The sequence below is a fragment of the Sceloporus undulatus genome, chromosome 2, assembly GCF_019175285.1.
Source record: "Sceloporus undulatus isolate JIND9_A2432 ecotype Alabama chromosome 2, SceUnd_v1.1, whole genome shotgun sequence".
In the NCBI taxonomy this organism is placed as follows: domain Eukaryota; kingdom Metazoa; phylum Chordata; class Lepidosauria; order Squamata; family Phrynosomatidae; genus Sceloporus; species Sceloporus undulatus.
In genome coordinates this window covers 192,072,893-192,095,629 of record NC_056523.1, presented here as the reverse complement: position 1 = coordinate 192,095,629, position 22,737 = coordinate 192,072,893, and the positions used below count along the sequence as shown (strand labels likewise).

Genomic DNA, 22,737 nt, shown 5'->3' with positions numbered 1-22,737 from the left:
AACTATGTATTATGTAAATACATTTAGGCCAGGGGTAGGCAACCTACAGTCCGCGGGCCGGATCCAGCCCGGTGAGGCCTTGGGACCGGCCCCAGCCCGGTCCTGCCACCGATTGCCGCTGGGGCCTTTGGCCTCTCGCCCGAGGCCTTTGGCCTATTAGGAGGAGGCGGGCAGGGGGGGGCAAGCGGTGGGCAAGGGGGGGCAATTGTCTATAGAAGCCTCAGAAACATGCATTTATATTAACATTTTTTTAAAAATCAGCAATTTTTTTCACGTGTCCTCCATTTTTATAAAAAGTGTCCTCCATTTGAAAATGTTGCCCTACATTTGTCCATATATATATATATATATATATATATATATATATATATATATATATTGGCTTCGGCCCCCCAGTTTTCTGAGGGACAGCAAACCGGCCCCCAAGTCAAAAAGGTTGCCTACCCCTGATTTAGGCTATGCATATGATACTGCAATTTAAAGCTATAATTTTTAATTTTTCTAGTTGTTTACATTACATTAGGAACAATTTCTGACATTAAAAGCTGTTCAGTGGTGGAAGACGATGCCTCGGAAAGTATACTTCTTTAAGCAGAGGCTGGATGGCCGTTTGTCCGGGGTACTTTAATTGTGTATTCCTGAATGGCAGGGAGTTGAACTGGACAGCCTTTGTGGTCTCATCCAAATCCGTGATTCTATGAACCATTATCATTACATTCAGTGAGATACAAGAATTATGATGTATAAGTATCATTAATACAAAAACATTCCTAAGGATTCTATATGATACGATGGGGAGGAGATCAACTGGGGGGTGACACCATGAGTTACCATATTGGGTGATGCCAACACTAGTAACACCACTGTGCATATGTAATGTTTTACCACCAGCAGAGCAAGTGTTGAACATTTTCTACACCAAAATTACTTCCTTAGAAGGGTGGGGAAAAGCAGCAAAGAGCTTACAACAATTTCTCCTAACAGCAGACTATGCAGAATTTGGCCCTGTCCAAACTAAAGGTGATAAGCAGGAGTACTAAAAAAATGTAGGGGGGAGAGGAGGAGATTGAGCCCCATGGCAACTCACCTGTGAGGCTGTCATCACATACAGGTATGCCCCACTGGTATCTAGCAGGAGGTCTGGATTGACTGGGGAGCGCTGACCGGTGGGGATTGTACTGTAGACCTGTGCCACAGAGCCATTCAGATAGACCTAGAGAAATTAATAGGAGCATCACTGCCTAATACTAAGATATCTGGTGCACACCTCACCAAGGATGTCTCTCAACCTGTAAGGTTTCACCAAATCCACATAGATCTATTCCAGGGCTGGGAAATCTGTGGCTCTCCAAATGTTATGAGACTCCAATTCCCATCAAATCCAGCCAGCGTAGCCAATTTTGAGGGATGTGGTGAGAGTTGTAGTTCAGCAACATTTGGATGGCTACACACTCCCCATGCCACTCCTGGGCTTGATTATGTATTCTTGATCCTTGAATTCGACTACTGGGAACTGTCACTTGGGCACTGCCACTTTAAAAAAGGATAGTACTTTGACTCAGGCTTGTTCTCATTCAGCAACTTAACTGTGGAATGTCACTGAGAACAGCAAATTTATGACTCACAGTTTACAAATTAACTAACCCCATTGCAAAACATCCATACAATGTACTATATATACCAAATGCATAATTTCATTCCCATTTTAAATGAGAATAACTGCTTTCTCCAATTATTCCAGATAATCAAAGTAGTGTTAAAAATGGGTTACCAAACATGTCTTCTTTCTGATAATATTTAGAAAGGTTGATTTGAGATCTGGATCTGACATCAATTCTATTTGAACCCATTGTTTGTCTTTATCTTTACTGATTAATGGGAGAAGTTGTTTCAACTGAAATGAGTAACATTATTTGGATATGTTAGGTATCTGTAGCCCTGGGGCCCACTCACACTATACAAATACTGTATAGCACTATGATTCACCTTGAGCTGCAATGAGTTGATCCTGTGGAATGCTGGGACTTGTAGTTTGGTGAGTCATTAAGGCTACATGGCTTAGACTCCTAAATGTTCCTCTCCTATGCTGCAAATTCCAAGACACCATAGGATGTTGTTGAAAGGACCATCCATAGCCATATACTACCTGGGAGCTGGAGGAGGGTTTTGTTTTCAATGGCAAACCCATATTGTATGTAGATTGCAAATAAAGAAGCCAGACCAGGCAATGAAATGAAAGGGGAGTTTCTAAAAGTGTAATAACTAAACAAAACTGAGTCACTTACAATGTTTTATGAGACTGCATGGAGAATGGTACGATAGGTTATTAAAATAAAAGCCATTTGGCAACACGATCGCAAAGGCAATCCAACGGCTGCCCTTTAAGTTAATTACATAAATCTATTTATGTATAAGTGTTTAATTTACCAAAGGTTCTGAACTGCTGTTTTGCAGCTAGTATCTACTTGTATATTTGGATGTTTAGTTTTTTGTGGATTTTTTGGGCTCTGTGGCCATCTTCCAGAAGAGTTTCTTCCTGACATTTCGCCAACATCTGTGGCTGGCATCTTCAGAGGAGATACCATCCACAGATGCTGGCGAAACGTCAGGAACAAACTCTTCTAGAACATGGTCACAGAGCCTGAAAACCCCACAAAACACTATGGATGCCGGCCGTGAAAGCCTTCGACTTCACATTTGGATGTTTGCTAAAAGGAGGTGGAATAGTATCAAGGACAACAATGTGCAGTCAGATATTAATATGCTTGAAGTAAAAGCTCCCAGTAGGACACTCCCTACCTGTCCCATCCTTGTAAAAATATAAACCAGTAATAAACACTTTGAGGGCCCAGATACCCTAAAGGCACCAGATACTGATCTTATAAGTTAAGCAGGGTCAACCCTGGTTAGTAGCTGGATGAGAGACCACCAACAAATACCAGGTGCTGTAGGCTATATTTCAGAGGAAAGAACTGGCAAAACCACCTCTGAGTATTCCTTACTTAAGAAAGCATTCATGGGATCATAAATCAACAGCCAACTTGAAGACACACAATGAACACTTTGTACCCCTTTAATGGTACCCAACATCTGGTGCCTGAGGCAGCCACCTTGCCTCACTTGAACTGCAGGTCCAGTCCTGATTGTGTGGGAAACAACACAACATAAGTGTTGGTCTTCAGGAGGAGCCACAGAAGTTTCACTCCTACCAGACATACACAGCCTTTGTCTGCAGGCCTTTGATTTAAAAAAAGGGGAAAAAAGAAACTAATATCAAGATAAATTGTTGGTTGTAAGCTCCACTTGCCAGCTTTCAAATTAAAAGGTGATGCTGGACTTTGGAATGTGTTAAGTTTTCATTTTTGCATCTTACTGGCATTATGTTTTGCCTTTTAATTATGCAAGATCCCTTGAGAGGTCTTTGCTCTATAATGCAGCCTAGAATAAATGAGACAGACAGTCAGTCACCCCATGGAAAGAAAAGGTGCAGTAACAGCCCCACGAATGAGAGACCCCAAAGTCACCCAATCATCAACTGCCCTTCTCAAGTCTTGCAAATTCACCTTACCTTACCAAATACAGTCTTTTCTAATGAGTCAAGTTGAACATGAGTCAACAGTGCAATGTGACAGCTAAAAAGGCCAATGCAATTTTAGGCTGCATCAATAGAAGTACTGTATAGTGTCTAGATCAAGGGAAGTCATAGTGCCACTATATTCTGCTCTGGTCAGGCCCCACCTGGAATATTGTGTCCAGTTCTGGGCACCACAATTTAAAAAGGATGTTGAGAATCTGGAGCGTATCCAAATGAGGGCGACTAAAATGGTGAAAGGTCTTGAAACCATGCCCTATGAGGAACGCCTTAAGGAGCTGGGGATGTTTAGCCTGGAGAAGAGAAGGTTAAGGGCTGATATGATAGCCCTGTTTAAATACTCGAAGGGATGTAATACTGAGGAGGGAGCAAGCTTGTTTTCTGCTGCTCCAGGAACAATGGATGCAAACTGCAGGAAAAGAGATTCCACCTCAACATTAGGAGGGATTTCCTGCAAATAAAGGCTGTTCAACAGTGGAACACACTCCCTTGGAGAGTGGTGGACTCTCCCTCCTTGGAGGTCTTTAAACAGAGGCTGGATGGCCATCTGTCGGGGATGCTTTGACTGAGAGTTCCTGCATGGCAGGGGGGTTGACTAGATGGTCCTTGTGGTTTCTTCCAACTCTATGATTTTATGATTCGCATGATGTGTCCAAAATACAACAGTCTCAGTTTAGTCATTTTGGCTTCTAGGGAGAGTCCAAGCTTGATTCGCTTTAGGACCCATGGACTGCTAAAAAGACAAATAAATACTAGAGAAAATCAAGCCTGAACTCTCTAGTTCAGAGCAAATCAAGCCTGAACTCTCCCTAGAAGCTAAAATAACCATACCGAGACTTTTGTACTCTTGGAGGCATCATGAGAAGACATGACTCACTGGAAAAGTCAACAATGCTTGTTAAGGTAGAAGGAAGTAGGAAAAGAGGAAGACCACATTACAGATGGATAGACTCAATCAAAGAAGCCATGGCTGCTCTGCTTATGCAAGAGAACAGGATGACTTGGATGTCTCTCATTCATAGCATCATTATAAGTCGAAAGCAACCTGATGGCAGCTAACATCAACAACAACAGGGTACCATCTATCAATCACCAAACAGGGTGTCAATCACCAAAATATTTTTGCATACAATCCTATATACATTTAGCAGGGACCACTTAACGCTATAGGTCTTACTTCCATGTAGACATAGAAAGGAGTCCAATGCTAAAGTTGCAATCCTAACCATATGTAGTATCTACTTAAAACAACAGGATTTACATCAGAAAACAAGCATAAGTCAGAGCTTCCAGTGTGATGTAGAGCACTGACCACAACACAAATTCTTCACAGGGTTCTTGTGCAGCATTAAATAGTATGCTTATATTAGTGCAAATACACACAAGGCAAATAGTATATAAACACTGACTAGCATATGTAATAACAATATTTATACTGTCAACTCCAGAACAAATATATACCCATAGAATGGTCTAAACCAGCTATGCCCATTATGAAACCTTCCAGATAAAAAGTAGCCTACAACCTCACCATCCACCAGCCAGTATGGCATCACCTGGATATTATGTGAGTTATAGTCCAATAAATTTAGAGCATTGATTCCAGTATTACAGACAGTCTGAAGCACACTTAGCAAATGGTAACTGTATGCCAGTGAATGGACAGGTGACTGTGATGGGCTGGTTACCTCTGTATGCCAACACACATTGTTGGCTGCCAGCTTCCAGGCTTGTGAAGGATGCCAGCCTTTAATCTTTGGTTGCTAAAGCATGCTAAAATGTTAGAGGCAATGGCAACATATGGGGGCATTATCTGCTATCAAACACAGCTTAGAAAAACAACTCTTTCAAACCTTTGTTGTTGTTAACTGCCCTTGAGTCCGCCTGACTCATGGTGATCCTGTGGATGAGACACCTCCAAGGCTCCGTCCTCCACCGTTCTGCTAAAGTCATGTAGATTCAGGCCTGTGACTTCCCTAATTGAGTCTAGCCACCTGGTGTGCTGTTTTGCTCTCTTTCTACTTCGCTTCACCCTTATGTTATATAATATTTTTTCAAGTGAGTCATGCCTTCTCATGATATGACCAAAGTATGATAGCCTCAGTTTCATCATCTTGACATTCTACAAGTCCCCAAGTGTAGTTTGAATGTGGGACAGTCCAAAAGTATAGTGAGGAAGGTCAAGGAAAAAAGTACAAAGGCAAGGCCTATGGCTGAACATACAGAAAACAAAAATAATGACCATGGAGGATCTTCATAAATTCAGCCTAGACAATGAAGAAATAGAAATAGTAAAAGAGTTCCTATCCCTTGGATCAAACATAGATCAGAACTGGGTCTGCAGTCAAGAAATTAGAAGATGACTAAGAATGGGGAGGGCAGCAATGAAAGAACTAGAATAAGTCCTAAAGATAGAATCATACAAACCATTGTATTTCCTATTACCATGTACTGTACGGATGCAAGAGTTGGACAGTTAAGAAAGCGGATAAGAAGAAAATCAATTCATCTGAGATGTGGTGCTGGAGAACAACGCTGAGGATACTGTGGACAGCCAAAAAACAAGACAAAACCCAAACAAATGGTCCTAGAACAGATCATGCCCAAAATCTCCCTGGAAGCCAAGATTATTAAACTGAGGCTGTTGTACTTTGGCCACATCATGAGAAGGCACAACTCATTAGAAAAGACTATAATGTTAGGAAAGGTGGAGGGAAATAGAAAGAGAGGAAGACCATACGCTAGATGGATGGACTCTATCAAGGCAGTCATGGGTATGAATCTACAAGAACTAGTAAGAGTAGTAGAAGACAGGGAGTATTGGAGATGTTTTATCCACAGGGTCACCATGAGTTGAGATTGACTCAAGGGTGATTAACAACAAGAAAGTGCAAAACATAAGTAGCCTAGCCTTGGAAGCTAAGCAGGGTCAGGGCTGGTAAGTATTTAGAAAGAACAATGCCAGAGAATACCAAATGCTGTAGGCTATATTTCAGTGGAAGGCAATGGCAAACCACCTCTTAGTATTCCTTGCCTCTGGCCTTCCCCTCCCACTCAGCTTTCCAATGATAGAGATCTTACTCATGTATTCACAAAGTAGTTTATGAAAAGACAAATAAACAGAGATATGGGGCATGACTATTCTGCAAGAAAGGGCCATTGTGTGGGAAAGTCAGTGGAGGCATGAGCTCCGTCTATACACTGCACCCCTTACGGCACTACAATTGAGGTGCCCAAGCACTCCAAAGCCAAACAGATATGTCGTTTGGCTTTAGAGTCAGGGTGGAACTCATGAAGCCCTTCAGATGTTGTTCAGACGGCAACTACCAGCAGCCCTAGGCAGCTTAACCAATGGTGATGAAAGCTGAGAGTTGCTGCCTCACAATACCTGGAGGCCCATATGATTCTCCTATGCGATTTTTAAAAGAATGGCATCACAAGAATTCTCAGCATCATTGCGTTTGTTAGTGTAATAAAACATCATGAGGCTCTTTAATGTAACTATTGGTCAACAGTACAGTCCTATCTATTCTGTTCAAAAATAAGTCACATTGAGTTCAGTGAGGCTTCCTCTCAGCTAAGCTGAAAATTAAAAAAAATATATATTTATTGACTGATAAGACTTCATTTCTCTACAATTATTTTAGAGTGCCTTTAAAGATGGCACCCTTCACTTGAAAGTACTGCTGCCTAATGTTGTGTTTTCTGAAGAAATGTGTTTTTATCACAGTGTAATATTTTAATTTTGCTGTAGTCCTTGTGTGCTGCTTCAGAGGCCATTGCTTTGAGAAGTGGGCTGCAAATATATATTATAAATTAATAGAATTTGAGCCTAATGTATTTTGCATGGTGAGATAGCTACAGTGTTAGACTTCGACTTGGGAAAGAAAGGACTGAGAATAAAAGCGGTAAGAATAATGTAGTGCTCTGAGCAGCTTCGCTAAATGCACACATATAGTTTTGGAGAATTTAGGACTATCTTGTGCAATTTGTGTTACCGTCTGCACAAACCTGATCCAATCTATGGGTCAGAGATGGGGAACATGTGGTCTTCTAGATGCTGTTCAACTGCAACAACCAGCATCCCTCACCACTGACTACATTGGCTAGAGATAATGGGAATTGCAAAGCTGCAACATATGTGGATTGCAGGACACTATGCATACTACGGTGTCCTAATAGCAAAATAAATTGCAGACCCTAAACCAAGAAAAGCTTGTCAGTTGCCTGAATAAATCCTAATTTTATACTGTATTTTTCAAAGCTCTTCCTCCTTTTAGCCACAGGGTATATAATACTGTCAATTTGAAATAGAATATTAATTAAAGACACTTCAAACAGTAGCTTTGTAGAACGATGAACTTGAAAAGAAAAAGCTCGGCTCCTTTCGTTTACAGTTTAAAACACGAAACACAAAATGTGAAACTATTACAAAAAAGGAAAGGGAGATCAAAAGACAGTCCAGGAAAAAAGAAGCAGAGGTGACAGGTTAAAGGCTTGGCAGATGAGATAGGTTTTCAGATGCTGTTCTGTTTGAACACTAGCAAGGAAGGGAGGCTGGGTGTTGAGAGTCTGAATGTTCCAGAGAAAGGGAGTAGCAGAAATGGCAGAAACTTACAACAGAAAAAGGAAGCCAGGTCTATAGAACAGAGATGACAAAAAACGGCAAATAAAGAGCGAGAGGGGTTAGATAAAGAAGAAGCACAAAGACTGAAGAGATTAAAAGAAAGGAGCCAGGGAAGGGAGTTGAACAAAGGAGGAATGGAAGCAAAACAAGATACAGCGGGGGAGAAGGAACAGCAGAACTAGGAATAGTTATGAGAACAGATAAAGCTGAGAAAGAGGCAAAACAGAAAGGAAAGACACCAAACCAGCAGAGTAAGATAATACAGGCATTCCACATTTAACAAAGCCTCTGACTGAAGCTCCTTTTCACAAAGGCTTTTAATGCTTCCCCCGCCCTCTGCTTTTACTTTTTATCCTTTGTCTACCTGGAAGTTTTTTTAAAAAAATTTAAGAAACATCAGCATTAGGAGAATAGTGAAAGGGGTGGAGAAACACCGAGTTTTGATGTCAGGTTGAAGCAGCCTATCTGCACTAAACACTGTAATAAAGATTAAGCTGGGAAAGAGCAGGATTGTGTTCTGATCTTATAGCCATGTGTGCTTACCTACAACCGGCAAGGGAAACAGCAGCTGCTTCCAAAATCCCTCAATTCAGCATGCGTGAACAGCAGAACATAGCAAAGGGAAAAGCAGACAAGCCTCATCCGCTATCCCCAGCGTAGAGCTATATGTTTGGCCACAAAGTGGAAATCATAAGAAAAAGTGGAGGCTGGTAAAGAACTTCTTTGGATGCATTTTGGAAGAAGTCTTCAAGGAGTCTTTTCTATAAGGTCAAAAATTTTACTTATGCAAGGCTTACCTTACCTGGTTGTTTCATTTCACATGTGCGTGTTCATTTTAAATTTTAAAAAAGTGTGCTGAAACAAACTGAACTGCTGCTGCTGCTGTTGTATTAGGAACCTATCTATATTCTTTCTGTAAAATTTCTACCTCTAGTACCCAATTTTCTGTTAAAGAAATAATGCTCAGGAACACATCTACTTCATTAACTGAGGTATACCTGTAGACTGTTATGGGTGCAAGGAAGAGGAAGGAGACAAAAAAATCCTACAGTGGGAGAAAGGTGGGATATAAATCCTGGAAATAAATAAATAAGTTAATGGTATTTAAAAGGATCCCATGGACAGCCAAAAAGACAAACAAATGGGTCCTACAGCGGATCAAGCCAGAAATCTCCCTGGAAGCCAAAATAACAAAATTACGTTATCATATTTTGGACACATCATGAGAAGAGAGCACTCATTAGAAAAAAACAATAATGCTGGGAAAGGTGGAGGGAAGTAGAAAGAGAGGAAAACTGCATGCTAGATGGATGGACTCTATTAAGGAGTTCGTGGGTATGAATTTGCAGGAATGAAGCAGAGCAGCGGAGGACTGGCAGTCTTGGAGATGTCTCATCCACAGGGTCGCTATGGGTCGAGATCAACTCAAGGGCCCTTAACAACAACAATGAATTTAAAAGCATAAATTCATCCATATTCTTGAGCCTGCAGAATCCATATTTCCAGGACCACTGTACTCAGAGGAGGTGCTGACAGCATACAACAGGAGAAGAAAGAACTGTTTGCTATATGTAGCTCCTTGAAGAAAAGAGCAGGACAAAAATATACTTATATACTTTCTGAGTAAGAAACGCAGCACCACAGTGGCACAGCTGTCTTGCTACAAACAGACAAACTTTTCCAGCTCAAGCTGGAGAAGTGAAGGAGGGCTTATCCTGCCCAGAGAGGAGAGCAAAGCAGGTAGCAAAGAAAACAAAAAAGTGTGGATCTCCTGCAAGGCAGAGCAATACAAAGGTGGCAGGGAGGATGGGAGGGCACGAAGATGAAGCCTTGCTGAGCAAATAGCTGAGGCATGGGGCAGCTGGATGGAAAATAAACATAACTTCAAAAACCTAACATTTTGGACTGCAATAGCCAAACTGCCCTCTACTACTAGGTGGGGGATTTTGGGAGCTGTAGTCCAAAAATGTTATGTTTTCAAACTCTGAATATAGCATGTGTCATTTCCAGGGCTGGCATGATTTTGCTCACCTTGTTTGAAAGGGGGCATTGGGAGAAATAGGAGGACCCAATGAATCCCAACATGATGTCTATCTGTCTCTGGATCTCCCTCATTCCTCTGCCATATCAGCATGAGTAATAAAGGCTTTTCCTTGCTCAAAACAGTCTGTGGAGATGGGCAGAGAGGAAGATCTGCCAAATCCTACAGCTTTTGAAACACTCATCCACAGAGGGTAGGACTGTAGCCTTAAAGTTGCAAACAACAGAAGCTGAAGTGATTTGACTAAAGGAAGAAAAGGAGAATAGATCCAAAGATGACCCCGGAGGAGGAGGCATGGAAACAGATTAAATAAAAAATGAGAAAGCTACAGTGCAACAGATCAGTTTCAAATAGTTATGTTCAATGCAGGAAGAAAATAGACAGACAGAAATAGCAACAAAGACAAACAGTACTACTTGAACACACAAACACAGACACACAGAGGGCAAAGGTAGTTCAGAAGATGAAGAAAAGCGGTGGCGTAAAAGTGATAATGAATGTAAAAATGAGTGACTAATAGGATAAAAGGGAAGAGATAAAGAGAAGAGTAGCAGAGTCTTGAAGCATTCTTCTTGAAAGACGGAAAAGATGATGAGAAAACCAGAAAGCCATTAATGGTTCCTTCCCTGAGTCGAGCAGGAGCCCTTGCTGAGAGCAGGAGACTTCAGACCTCCTGTTCTGGCAAGAATAAAGTCTAAATCATCCACATTTCACCACAGAAGTAAAAGCAGAGCAATAAACCACATTTAGGGATCCAAGGATTAACTCCATACTACATGATATAGTAGGGAGTCAGTGTGGTATAGATCCTTGAGTGTTGGACTAAGACTTTGGGAGCCCAGAGTTCGAATCCCTGCTCAGCCATGGAGACCCACTGTGTCGCCTTGGGCACATCACCCTCTCTCATCCTAAGAAGAAGGCAATAGCAAACCTTATCAGAATAAATCTTGCCCCAAACCCCCTCTCAGAATTGACTTGAAAACACAGATCAACTACCATGGGACTGTGGTATTTGTTGCTGTTATGCACATTCAAGTCATTTCTGATTTATGGCAAACATAACATAGGATCTTCTTGGCAAGATTTGCAAACTTGAGGCTAAGAGAGTGTTTCTTGCCCAATGACTCTCAGTGGGTTTTTTGGCCTAGCTGGGAATCGGATCCTGGTCTCCAGAGCTGTAGTCCAAACACTCAAACCACTACACTACACAGTACTGTGACTAAATATTGGGAGAATGAATGATGTAGCAGAATATATTTTGAAGGAGTGCCTGGTAAACTTTGGAGTCATCACACACCAGGCACGGGTTGCCCATGTGTAGCATCCTCATGTTTACAGACAAAATCCCCAACAATAGAGAGAACTGTGCAAGTGGCTAGACCTCTTCCAGCTGGGAATGAGAGCATGGTGTGGTGAAAGGAAATAAATGACAGACCATTTGTCTGCCCAAGGCGGGAAGGGGACTGATGCCAACCCATCCACTCCCTTCATGGCTGCCATTTTTCGTCTAACTCTGGGAACAACACAGAGGGCAAGACAGCTCTATGGAGAACAGCACCAGCTGCACAAAGTAGACAGCACTGCTCTCCAGAGAGGTGGCTAGGTCCCAAATGTCTGGGTCTGAGAGAGGACCTTGCCCAAGTCCAGCACACTGGGCAAGGTGCCCTGGTGATCACCCAGTTTATGTCTCTGGCACTCAGAAGTGGTGGTCTGTGAACTTGTAGTAGCTTGTGAGCTAGTGCCTGCCAGGCTGCAGTGAGTCTCTAGAAAAGAAAGCAACACTTGTACTCAATGGACACTGTCCCTGGCATGCTGGGTGGTGGTGGTTGCCCTGATGGTTATTCACATCACATAGTGTAAGAAGGACTGCTCTAGATCCAGGCATTGATTTGTGCTGGTTAGCTTTGGAAAGGCTCTCTGGAGGTGAAACAGTTCACTATGCCTGGAACTCCAACACCTTTGCCTTACGCAGATTTGGGCACATACAGAGGGCCACAGGTACTGCCGGCTCTTCTAGGCTATTGGCAAGCTGTACAGGCATACCCAGTGGCAACTGGAAATGGCACTTTAGGTGACTGGAAGTCACTTTTAGTTTAGGGTTATTTATTTAGGAGTTTATTGCACGAACTTTTAACCCGACTGCACCCTAACAGGATGCAGCCGGGATGCGGGATGCAGGCAGGAAGATTAGCACTTAATTTGCATTTAAGTACATCTCGGGTCCTAGGTGTACTCCGCAAGCCACTATTCAAAGCTGGGAGCTTTCCGACTTTGAAAAGCGGTACCTCGAACCCAGGATGCACCCGGGCTGTACTTGGCCAACGAAATTAAATGCGAATTAAGTGCAAAAATTCCCTCCTGCATCCTGCATCCCATCTGCAGTGCAGTCGGGTTAAAAGTCCATGCGATAAACTCTATAGTTAGATAGTTGATTGGTTGACATCCAGTGTGGTGTAGTGGTTTGAGAGTTGGACTGTGACTCTGGAGACCAGGGTTCCATTCTCAGCTCAAACATGGAAACCCACTGGGTGACTTTGGGCAAGTCACACTCTTTCTGCCTCAGGGGAAGGAAATGGCAAACCTCCTCTGAACAAATCTTGCCAAGGAAACCCCATGATAGGGTCACCATAAGTTGGAAATGACCTGAAAGCACTCAACAAACAAAAGTTGATTGGTTGGGCTTTTGGTGGTTATTGTTATTATTTCTTACCTGTCCCTCCCCATGGACTGAAGTGATCCATGGATCCATGAATCGAGGTTTAGAGTTGAGCAGAGCCCAAAACAGCAGGGGGAGGGGGTGTCAACATTATTGTCAATACACTGGGGGCAGCAGGCCACTGCGAACCCATATGGGTTGCCTTCTGCCTGTCGGCCACAGGATTCTCACCTTTACCCTAATGAAATGGACATGCTGTTGCTTAGGCTGCAAAGTGGGAGTGGAACTGTTTATGAAAATTAAGTACCCTCCCTGTCCAATCCCAGTCTGGGATCCATTCCAATCTAGGATTCTTTAAGTAGCATAAGCTATATCCCTCTGCTGAATAAAGGCAGTATAGCCAAGGTCAAGCATGTGGTGAGCTACTTTCCTTAGATTCCCAAGCCACCACCTGGAGCCTGGTGCAAAAAGATCCACAGGAAGGCATGATATAAAACACAGATATTAAAGAGCCCATGAGTTTGGTTTTGTGTATGAGGATGGCGCTCACTATCTTTCCTTTTAAAAACCTGCTCCGAATTACCACAATCTTTCAATGATATAACTTAGGCTGCAAGTATTAAATAATAATGGAGCTAGCAGGGTGTAGTGGTCTGAGTGTTGGGACTATGACTCCAGGGAACTGGAATTTGAATCCCAGCTCAGCCATAGAAACACAGTGGAAAAGCCACACTCCCTCAGCAGTGGCAAACCTCCTCTGAAAAGCCTTGCCAAAAAAAACCCTACAACTTGACTTGAAGGCACATAGCAACAATAACAATGCGGATCAGAAATGCCTGCTAATCCACTACAGTACATACAAATCATGCAGAAACCTACCAGTACAATCTGACCCATCTTATCACCCAGCTTTGGTTTAAAGCACTGCAAGATTGCATGGCGTACATAAGCTCACAAGACATATCTCCTCTGAGACCATCTCTCTTCTCTCAGCCTGGAATGTAAGAATTTAAAAAGAGCTGTCCTGGATTTGATCAAAGGCCTATCTAGTCTATTATTCTGTTCCTATGGTGCCCAACCAGATCTCTGGAAATTTAGCTAACAAGGCATGCAGGCACTAACACCCTCCCACTAAGTTTCCCAGTAACTGAGATTCAAAGGCATTTTCCCTCTCATACTGGCTGGAAAAGCCATCATGACTAATAGCAACGAACAGCCCCATTCTCCATTTTTATTTTGTATTTCTTCCATTTTCACTAGTTGTATGGGAAAAGAATGCTTAGGAACCATTCCACAGGGAGCGATGGCAGGCATTGAAGCACTACTGCCAGGTGTCTGGAGGTTCTGCTCAGCTCTGGGATACCATCAAAAATGTCACCACGTATCACCCATACAGTTACAAAATTAATTCCACAACTGTAGCACACAAGATTGCTTTATATCAAATCAAACTACTGTTTTATCTAGCCCAGTGGTTCCCAAACTTTGGTCCTCCAGAGGTTTTGGATTTTAGCTCCCAGAATTCCTGACTGGCCAGACTGGCTGGGGCTTGTGAGAGTTGAAATCCAAAACACTCAGAGGACAAAGTTTTGGAAATCACTGATAGCCCAACAATAGCCAATCTCATTGGCAACCATCTTATGGAGCCATAAGAAGAAGTCTCTCTTAGCCCCTACCATCACCTTGATTCAATTGTACAGGATACGACTTGAGGCCTTCTCCTACTGTACTTGTAAAACATAGACTGTACTACTCTATTATGTCCCCCATCCCACCCAGAAACCACCTTCAAGAAATAAAGAGCTGAGGTTCTCAGGATCATAAAACTGTAGAGCTGGAAGGGACCACAAAGGCCATCCAATCCAGTCCCCTGCCGGAGAGATGGCCCTCTGGCCTCTGTTTAAAAATTTCCAAAGAAAGAGAGTCGACCACTCTTCCATGTTGTCCATTCCACTATTTCACTTCAGTCATGGGTGACCTTAGGCAAGTTACATGCTCTCAGCCTCAGGGAAAGGCAGTGGCAAACCTCCTCTGAACAAATCTTGCCAAGAAAACCCCATGTTAGGTTCGCCTTTCTTTTCATGAAAGAAAATATTAAACATGTGGAAGTATTTCCTCCAAAGAATAAAGGGTTGTTTCCTGTACTGTAAAATTGTCTCTTCCATTTCCTTCATTAACCCTAACAGGCAATTACACTGACGCTTTTTAAAAAATAATACACAAATTTATTTAATGGATTTAAATTGGCAAATTTGTTAAAAAGGTACATAAATCAAGAAAACAGTTTAATTAGTGGACAGCCCTAAGGGGAAACCACATGCCAGAGCAAAGCCAAGATTCATCACAGTCAGAGCTGGCAAACTCTATGAGAACACGAGGAACCCTTTTGGTTCAACTCCATGTATCAGCAATTATTTCTGCCAGAGCTGAAAGAGTTATGGTAGGTACCTTATGCCACGAAAAGATCTCCTCCCACTCCTTTGGGGAATCAAAATTATAGTGGGGCACCCTGCTTTCTAACACCCATATCTAGACAGAAAGCATGTGTGTTACTGTTTTAAAAAGAATCCTCTAAAATTACTTTAGCTTTTATCACATGACACAAGAATAATGACTATCCCAACAACCTTGACACAAAGACATTTGAAATATCTTGCCAGCACAAGCAGAAAGATGGCCTTATGCCGTGCACGATGGGAGATTTCAGGCACAGATTACAAGAGAAGGATGTGCTGTATCTCTCCTGCAAGGAGGTGCTGGCACAGCACACATGAAACCTGCAATTTTAAACTGCTTGAGACATTGAATTTCAACAAAAGAAAACAAAAACATCAGGCCCAACCCTGCCCCACAAACAGGTTGAACTAAGTCAGTCCTGCCCAGAGAAGAAACAATTGGTCCCTCATTTGTGGGAAAGTAAGAATTTCATACTCGGTAGGTTGGAGAAAACTATACCCTTCATCCAACTTACATAAGTTCTTTAAACACACACACGCACACGCACACACACACACTTCTCCAGGGAGAACCAAGTTCTGCACTCAAAAGAGTTAAATTCTGAAATCTATAAAAATTATGCAATTGGAAGCAGATTCATATTTGTTTTCTTAGCTTCAACAGGCTTAAATTATGCTTCCACTAGTCTCAGAGGAGCAAAGGAATGACTTAATTGTCACTCCATAGTTCAGTTGTGGAAATGGTGCAGCCCTCTGGATGTTTTAAGCATCATAGAGACTACCGTAAATGAAAGAAAGTTGCTAGCATGAGCTTTCATAGACTTACCCAAGTCTATGAAAGCTCATGTTACCAACTTCTTTCTTTCATCTTATCAGACTGGAACAATGAGAATTGCTCCCATCCTTAATGGGAGTGAATACCAAATGACAGGCCCATTACTCTTTATGGACAGGAAAAGAACGGGGTAAGCGCATGGGGGTGTGATAATCTTCCCCCTGATTGCACAAATACCATGGGTTAAGGACAGGAGCAATCCACTTTGCTCCATGTGATAATCTCCAAAGGTGCTACAAGATCCCTTTGCATACTGATTTTCCAGACTAACATGGTTGGATGTTGTTGAACTGCAACTTTCCTCAGCCCTGCCAGCATAGCCAACAGAGAAGAATGCTGGGAGTTGTGGTCCAACAATATCTGGCAGACTATACAATTCCCACCCCTGCTATAACTGAACACCCCACTAGGATTCCTGTCTGGTTTCAGAACCATGATTACGCATTTATCATCCACTTAAAAAACAATTTCTGAAACATTACAGCTAGCCGTTCCTCCCCTCTACAAATATTCTCTGGAGGCTGAATCTGTGAGCACTACGATATTTTGTGGTTTGCAAACACCTTCTGTGTAGTCCTACAAACTCTGGAGACTCCAAGATGCTGAATTTCTTACACCAAGCCTCAAATGTAGTTTAGAGTAAAAAAGAAGCAGGAGTCCAAGATTCACAAATTCTACCCAGGCGTTCCGTGTCTAACTTACAGACATAACTCATTGGAAAAGACGATGTTTGGTAATGCTGAAGGCAGTAGAAAAAGAGGGAAACCACACTATGCGTGGATTGATTCATTAAAGGAAACTAAAGTCCTTGCAAGACCTGAACAGGGCTGTTATAATAACAGGCTATCTGGGAGGTTTTTCATTCATAGGGTCACCATAAGTCGAAGTCAACAGCAAACAACAAGAAACAACAAAACTCCAACAGAATCATGCTGAATTCCTGCTACCTGTGGGACATTCATTTAGTAACTGAGGTTAACGTTGGCCCTCCAGATGCTTTGGACTACAGTTCCTACAATGCCTTAGCATGTTACTAACCCACCATTTCCGTCAGAAAGTATTTATCTGGAAGGAGGCAATTTCAAGGAGAGTAGCAAAAACAGGCAGATTCCTCCCTCCACTCCACCAACAGCTGCTGTTGTTCCACCCAAAATCACCTCCTTCCAAAGTGCCTTTTCCAATGAGAGGGGAGAGAAAGGGGTCTCAGGGTTTGCTTATATGAGTTTACATGAAATTGGTAGTCAGATCCACAGAAAGCAACGGGAGTGGCCTGCAGAGAAGACAGCCTCTTCAACACATGACACCCATCCTATATGTTAATTCTCTTTTTAGGGACTATTTTTTTCCATATTGGAGGAAGTAAAAACTCAAAGGATACTCAATGCAAAAAAGTGGGTAAGTATCAAGATAGATATGTACACCAGTAACCTGTGCCCATTTTAACACAAAAGCTGTAGACTGTAGAGGATTCCAAATTCAAGTTTGCTTATATGATTTTACATGAAATTGGAGGGAAAATGGATGAAGCAGTTTTCCATAACTTAAGAGTTCACCAGAGGCAGTGGATCACAACCACCATTGCTCCCAGCCAGCACAGGCAATGCTGAAATTTGTGGACCACCACATTTGGAGGGCTCTAGTTTAGGAAGTTCTGTAACACAGTACAGTTGGTCTTCCATATCAGCAGGGGCTTAGTTCCAGACTCCCCAGTGCATACCAAATGGAGTTCCGGACCTCGCCATGGATACGAAAAAATGCAGGACTTCAAATCCCATCATCCTTAATAGCAATGCAACATGTGTATGGCCCATAGTATGGCCACATGCACATACCACCAATGGGGACAATGGGGCTTGCCATCTGCAGATGCTCTAATCCACAGATGGCAAGCCCACAGATGGTGATGTCCCACTGTAAAATGGGACTTCACGTCCCATTGTCAATGGATACCAATGTGAGTGTGGCCGCATCAGTATGGCTGCATGCACATGCCACTATTTATAGTAATGGGAATGCGCCATCCATGGATGCTCCAATCCACAGATGGCTAGTCCGCCGAAATGGATGGCCAACTATATATAGATGAGAATTAAAATTTACTGCAACATCACCTCCCCACCATTACCTTATGCAGCTGCCCAACACCATCTCCCAGGAAGGCGATGGTGTGACCTGTTTCTACCATGGCTGCCACAGCTGTCAGTCTTGGAACAGTGGTCAGAAGAGCTTCAGCCACCAGTGGCTTCCGGCTAGCAATGGGACTAGGTGTGTGTTCATCCCCACAGGGGTAAGCTTCTGGGGACTCCTGAAAATTAACAAAATGGAAAATAAAAAGACAAGAATGCAGCCACCTGGGAGGAAAGGAGAAGCAGTTGATAATCTCCCCATTAAAATAAAGGTGCCCCTTCCATCTCTTTCTTTCTCTCTCTTACCTTGGGTAATAAGTTGCAGCGTGAGGTCACACCGTATTCAATGGCAGCTTCCTCCTCTTTAGTTAGGCCTAGGCCAGCCGAGGTATAACACAGCTGCCGGGTCCGCTCCATGGCCTCATCCACCTCCTTCAAGCTGTATGAACACAGAGCCGTCTGTGACGTCGGCACCGCAGTGGAGCCCTGGCCAGCGGCTAAGACAACAAAAAGAGTTTTTCCTTTCCCACCAAAACCAGAGGCCAGATGCACCGCTTGAGCCAGGTTGTACATACGTCCTTTAGCATCCCGGCACTCAAGGGGCAGCTCGACGTAGGAATAGAGGTTGGTGTCCTCCATGCAGCTCCGGGAGAGGTAGGTGCGATACTCCATCTGGGCCTTAGCTCCACGCCGAGAGAACAGGAAATAGACATGACCTTCAGAAGCAAAGGCGCCCACGTAGCTGTTGTTGTAGTCAGAAAAGTCGCCTACCACCAACTTGCCCATCCCTTCATTAGAGAAGGCCTGGGCTCCTTCTAGTTGCCGGATGGTGAATGGCGGGATCCCTCCTGAGAGCTTAGCGGTCAGCCCTCGACCCACAAAGAGCAGGTCACGGCCAGCGTGACGGCCCACCAAGCCCACAGTCGAAACCCGTGGCTCGTTGGCAGCCACAAACTGGTTGTCGCCAGGATCCTCAGGCCGGTATAGCACTTTGGCAATGTCCCCAAGGGCTCGCTTCTCACACACTCCCTGGAAAAGCTGTCCGCAGACTACTAACTCCCCAGCCCTCTCGTTGGGTAACAGTAGCTTGTTGGAGTTGTCTGTGAACCGAGCTTGTGGGCACTCACGAGCATCCCGGAAAGGGAGGCACTCGGGACTGTCTTTGTCTGGCCCTGTGCGTGCCCGTCCCACCAGCCTCAGTTCAGGACTCAGCTGGTACAAGGCATTGACAGCACCCACATACAGGGCTCCCGTGTTCTGGGCTTGGGCCAGGTGATTGAAGGTAGCGTTAGGGACCAGGAAGGATGGGTAGGAAGGGGGACGAGCAGCTGAGTAGCATGGAAGCAGGAGCATCGCCACAAACACCAGGGACAGCAAAAGGCGGCCTAAGAACATGGCCCAATCCTAGACAAATTGGAGTAAAAGGAGAGACAATGACCAGCACTCACAATAAAAATCCTAAGCAATAGCTTGCAGGTTTGGACAGACTTCTTTTAACCAGCTTGATTCCAGCAACATCTGAAAGACCAGACATTCCAGTGTAATCCTCGTTGTTGTGTACTTTCAAGTCGCTTCCAACTGATGGCAACCCTAAGGCAACCCTAAGGCAACCGTATCATGGTGTTTTCTTGGGAAGATTTGTCAAGAGGAAGTGTGTCATTGCCTTCCCTTGAGGCTGAGAGCATGTGATTTGCCCAAAGCCACCAACTGGGTCTGGCTAGGCTTGCCATATCCCGGTGGGGGGGGGCGGGACTTTCCCGGTTTTGGACCGTGCTGCACGGTCACGGTCCGGTTTTGCCTCTCTCCCGGGATGGGTCCCCCCCCCGGCTTAGAGCACCACTGCTCTTACTTGCCGCCGCGTGGCTGTTTTTGTTTGTGCGGCTGTTGATGTGGCCCCTCTGGCCACCACCGCCGCGGCCTTTGGCACCTGCCTGGGCCCTGTGCCCCGCGCGCCCACACTCACAGTTCTGCTCTGGCACGCGCAGGGCTCTATTGGAGGCTGGACCTCCTCCTATGGCTGGCAGGCTGGCCACGTGGGCCGTTGAGGGACTGAGGCAGTGGGCAGCGAGAAGCAGCCGCAGCCGCAGCAGCAGCAGAAGCAGCCAGCCACCCGCCTCTGCCTCTACCTCCTACTCCTTCGCCGCCTCCTCCGCGCGCTCCCTTTTCATGGCTGCGACCGCTCATGCAGCCAGCCAGCTACCCTCCTCCTCCTCCGTGCGCTTCTTTCCACGCATCGCGCACCGACCTAAAAAGGGAGCTTGTCCCCTTAAGGAGGCAGAGCCTCGGAGGAGGAGGCGGAGTGGAGGACGACTCTGGGCAAGGGGAAAGGGCTCTTTCCTGGCCCCATATGGCTCCAAGCAGCAAGAGAGTGCTTCCCAAACTCTAGTCATTTAGGTTCTAGGACTTCAACTCCCAGAAGTCTCAGCCAGTTTAGCTGAGGGGCCACATCAACAGCCGCACAAACAAAAACAGCCACGCGGCTGTAGCCCAAAACAGCTGGAGGGCCCAAGTTTGGGAATCACTGACAAGACAAAAAGCAGGAGGAGGAGAGTGGCCATTTCCGGTCGGCCTTCTTTATTTGTTTCTTTTTTCAGGGCAGGGTTGTGTAAAAGAGACAGTTTGGTTTCAGTGTATTTATTTTTATTTTATTTTTGGTTAATTTTATTATTAATATTATATAAGTTTGCCTGTCTAGGAATAATGCCAAAATGACCTCCATTTTGATCACGCCTAAGAAACATGCATTTATATTAACATTTGTTAAAAAAAATAATCAAAATTTTTGCGTGTCCTCCATTTTAAAAAAATGTGCCCTGCATTTGAAAATGTTGTCCTACATTTGTCCCGGTTTGGAGGTCCTGACTTATGGCAACCCTAGGTCTGGCCAAGTTGGGTGATTCGAACCCTGGCCTCCACAGTCCAGGTCCAACACTCAAACCACTATGCCATGCTGGCTCTCATAATGTAAGCCTACCCATGTTTTAGGATCTTGGGGGGGGGGGGTTCTTTCAGTCTCACTATTGTCATAGAACACAACAAAGGGCCTTCTTGGTGGCTGCTCCCAAGCTGTAGAAATCCCTCTCACAGGAGACTAGATTTGCCCCCTCTCAGCTATATCCTTTCTGTTTACCAGGCCTCCTCCTCCTCCTTTGTCTTCTTCTTTTACCATCTGGAAATATTCTAAAATCCAAAATTGTCCACATGGATGGCTGAGAGAGTGACATCCTTGCTTTCTGATGGTTCAGTGTATGTTTCATGCACAAAAGTATTTAAAATATTCCGTATAAAATTATCTTTAGGGTACGTGTATAAGGTATATATGAAACATGAATGAGTTTCATCTTTAGACCTAGGTCCCATATCCAAAATATCTCACCATGTATATGCAAATAGTCCAAAAATAAAAATAAAAACTCTCCAAAATTCAAAATAATTCTGGTCCCAATCATTTCGGATAAGGGAGACTCAACTTGAATGATTGTTTATTTTACTGTTTTTGTAAAAAAAAAAAAAAAACTATGTTTTTTTTTTATTTTTTTTTTTTTTTTTTTTTTAAAAAAAAAAAAAAAAAACCTTTGTTATCTACTATTTTAACTGTATTTTGCTTGGCAAGGCCAAAATGCAAACACGTTTTAGCTTAAAGCTAATTCTGGGATTTGTAATTTTGTGAGATATTTAGCCTGGTATCTAGTTCTCTCTGAGAACTCTGGTGCCAAAATAAACTACAAATCTCAACATTCCAAAGCACTGTGCCATAGCAATTAAAACAGTGTCAAACTGCATTAATTCTGCAGTACAGATGCGGCCTGTACAATAGCAAGAAGCACTTTCCTTGGTCCCTTTCTTCCTGCATGTATCCCTGACTGTCCATATTTCTTGACTGGCAAACTGTTAGATCCAGGGCAATGACTTGCGCAGGCATCGAATAGGCACACTCCTTGAAGGAGTGGCAATTCTGTTGCACCCCTGTTTGGGACACAGCTGCATGCTCTACACCCCCATCCTCCAAAATAATGTTGGAGCAAAAGGTTTCTATTCCAGTTAATCCAGCAGGGAACCAATGAGAGCTTCGAGACCAGGGTTTGATTCCCAGCTTGGCCATGAAACCCACTGAGTGACTTCGGGCAGGTCACACTCTCTTAGCCTCAGAGGAAGACAATAGTAAGCATCCTCTGAACAAATCTTGCCAAGAAAACTCCATGATGGGTTTACCATAGGGTCACCATAAGTCAGAAGCAACAGGAAGGTACATCACACACACATATGCCAAACTGATATGAGTCTTCTGATTATTTATATGCTTGCTCCTTCCATCTGCAAGAGGTTTTCAAAGAGTGCTTCGCTAGGATTTGGGAACTATCATGCTTGACACAGAGTTAATTATGCCTTAGTAACTTCTTGCTC

General features: G+C 43.7%; 2 protein-coding genes across 2 annotated transcripts in view; both read right to left on the bottom strand.

Moving 5' to 3' along the window:
* Nucleotides 1-22,737, bottom strand: part of PLXNB3 (plexin B3) — a 91,382-nt gene that overhangs the window by 56,537 nt on the left and 12,108 nt on the right. The window lies entirely within an intron of this gene.
* LOC121920508 (plexin-B3-like) overlaps nt 1,037-22,737 on the bottom strand; it is a 149,555-nt gene continuing 127,854 nt past the window's right edge. Inside the window, exons 4-6 of the mRNA XM_042447646.1 lie at nt 18,640-19,737; nt 18,333-18,512; nt 1,037-1,213 (exon numbers count right to left, since the gene is read on the bottom strand). Coding sequence (XP_042303580.1) covers nt 1,037-1,213; nt 18,333-18,512; nt 18,640-19,737 — 1,455 coding nt within the window. The remainder of the gene's footprint in view (nt 1,214-18,332; nt 18,513-18,639; nt 19,738-22,737) is intronic.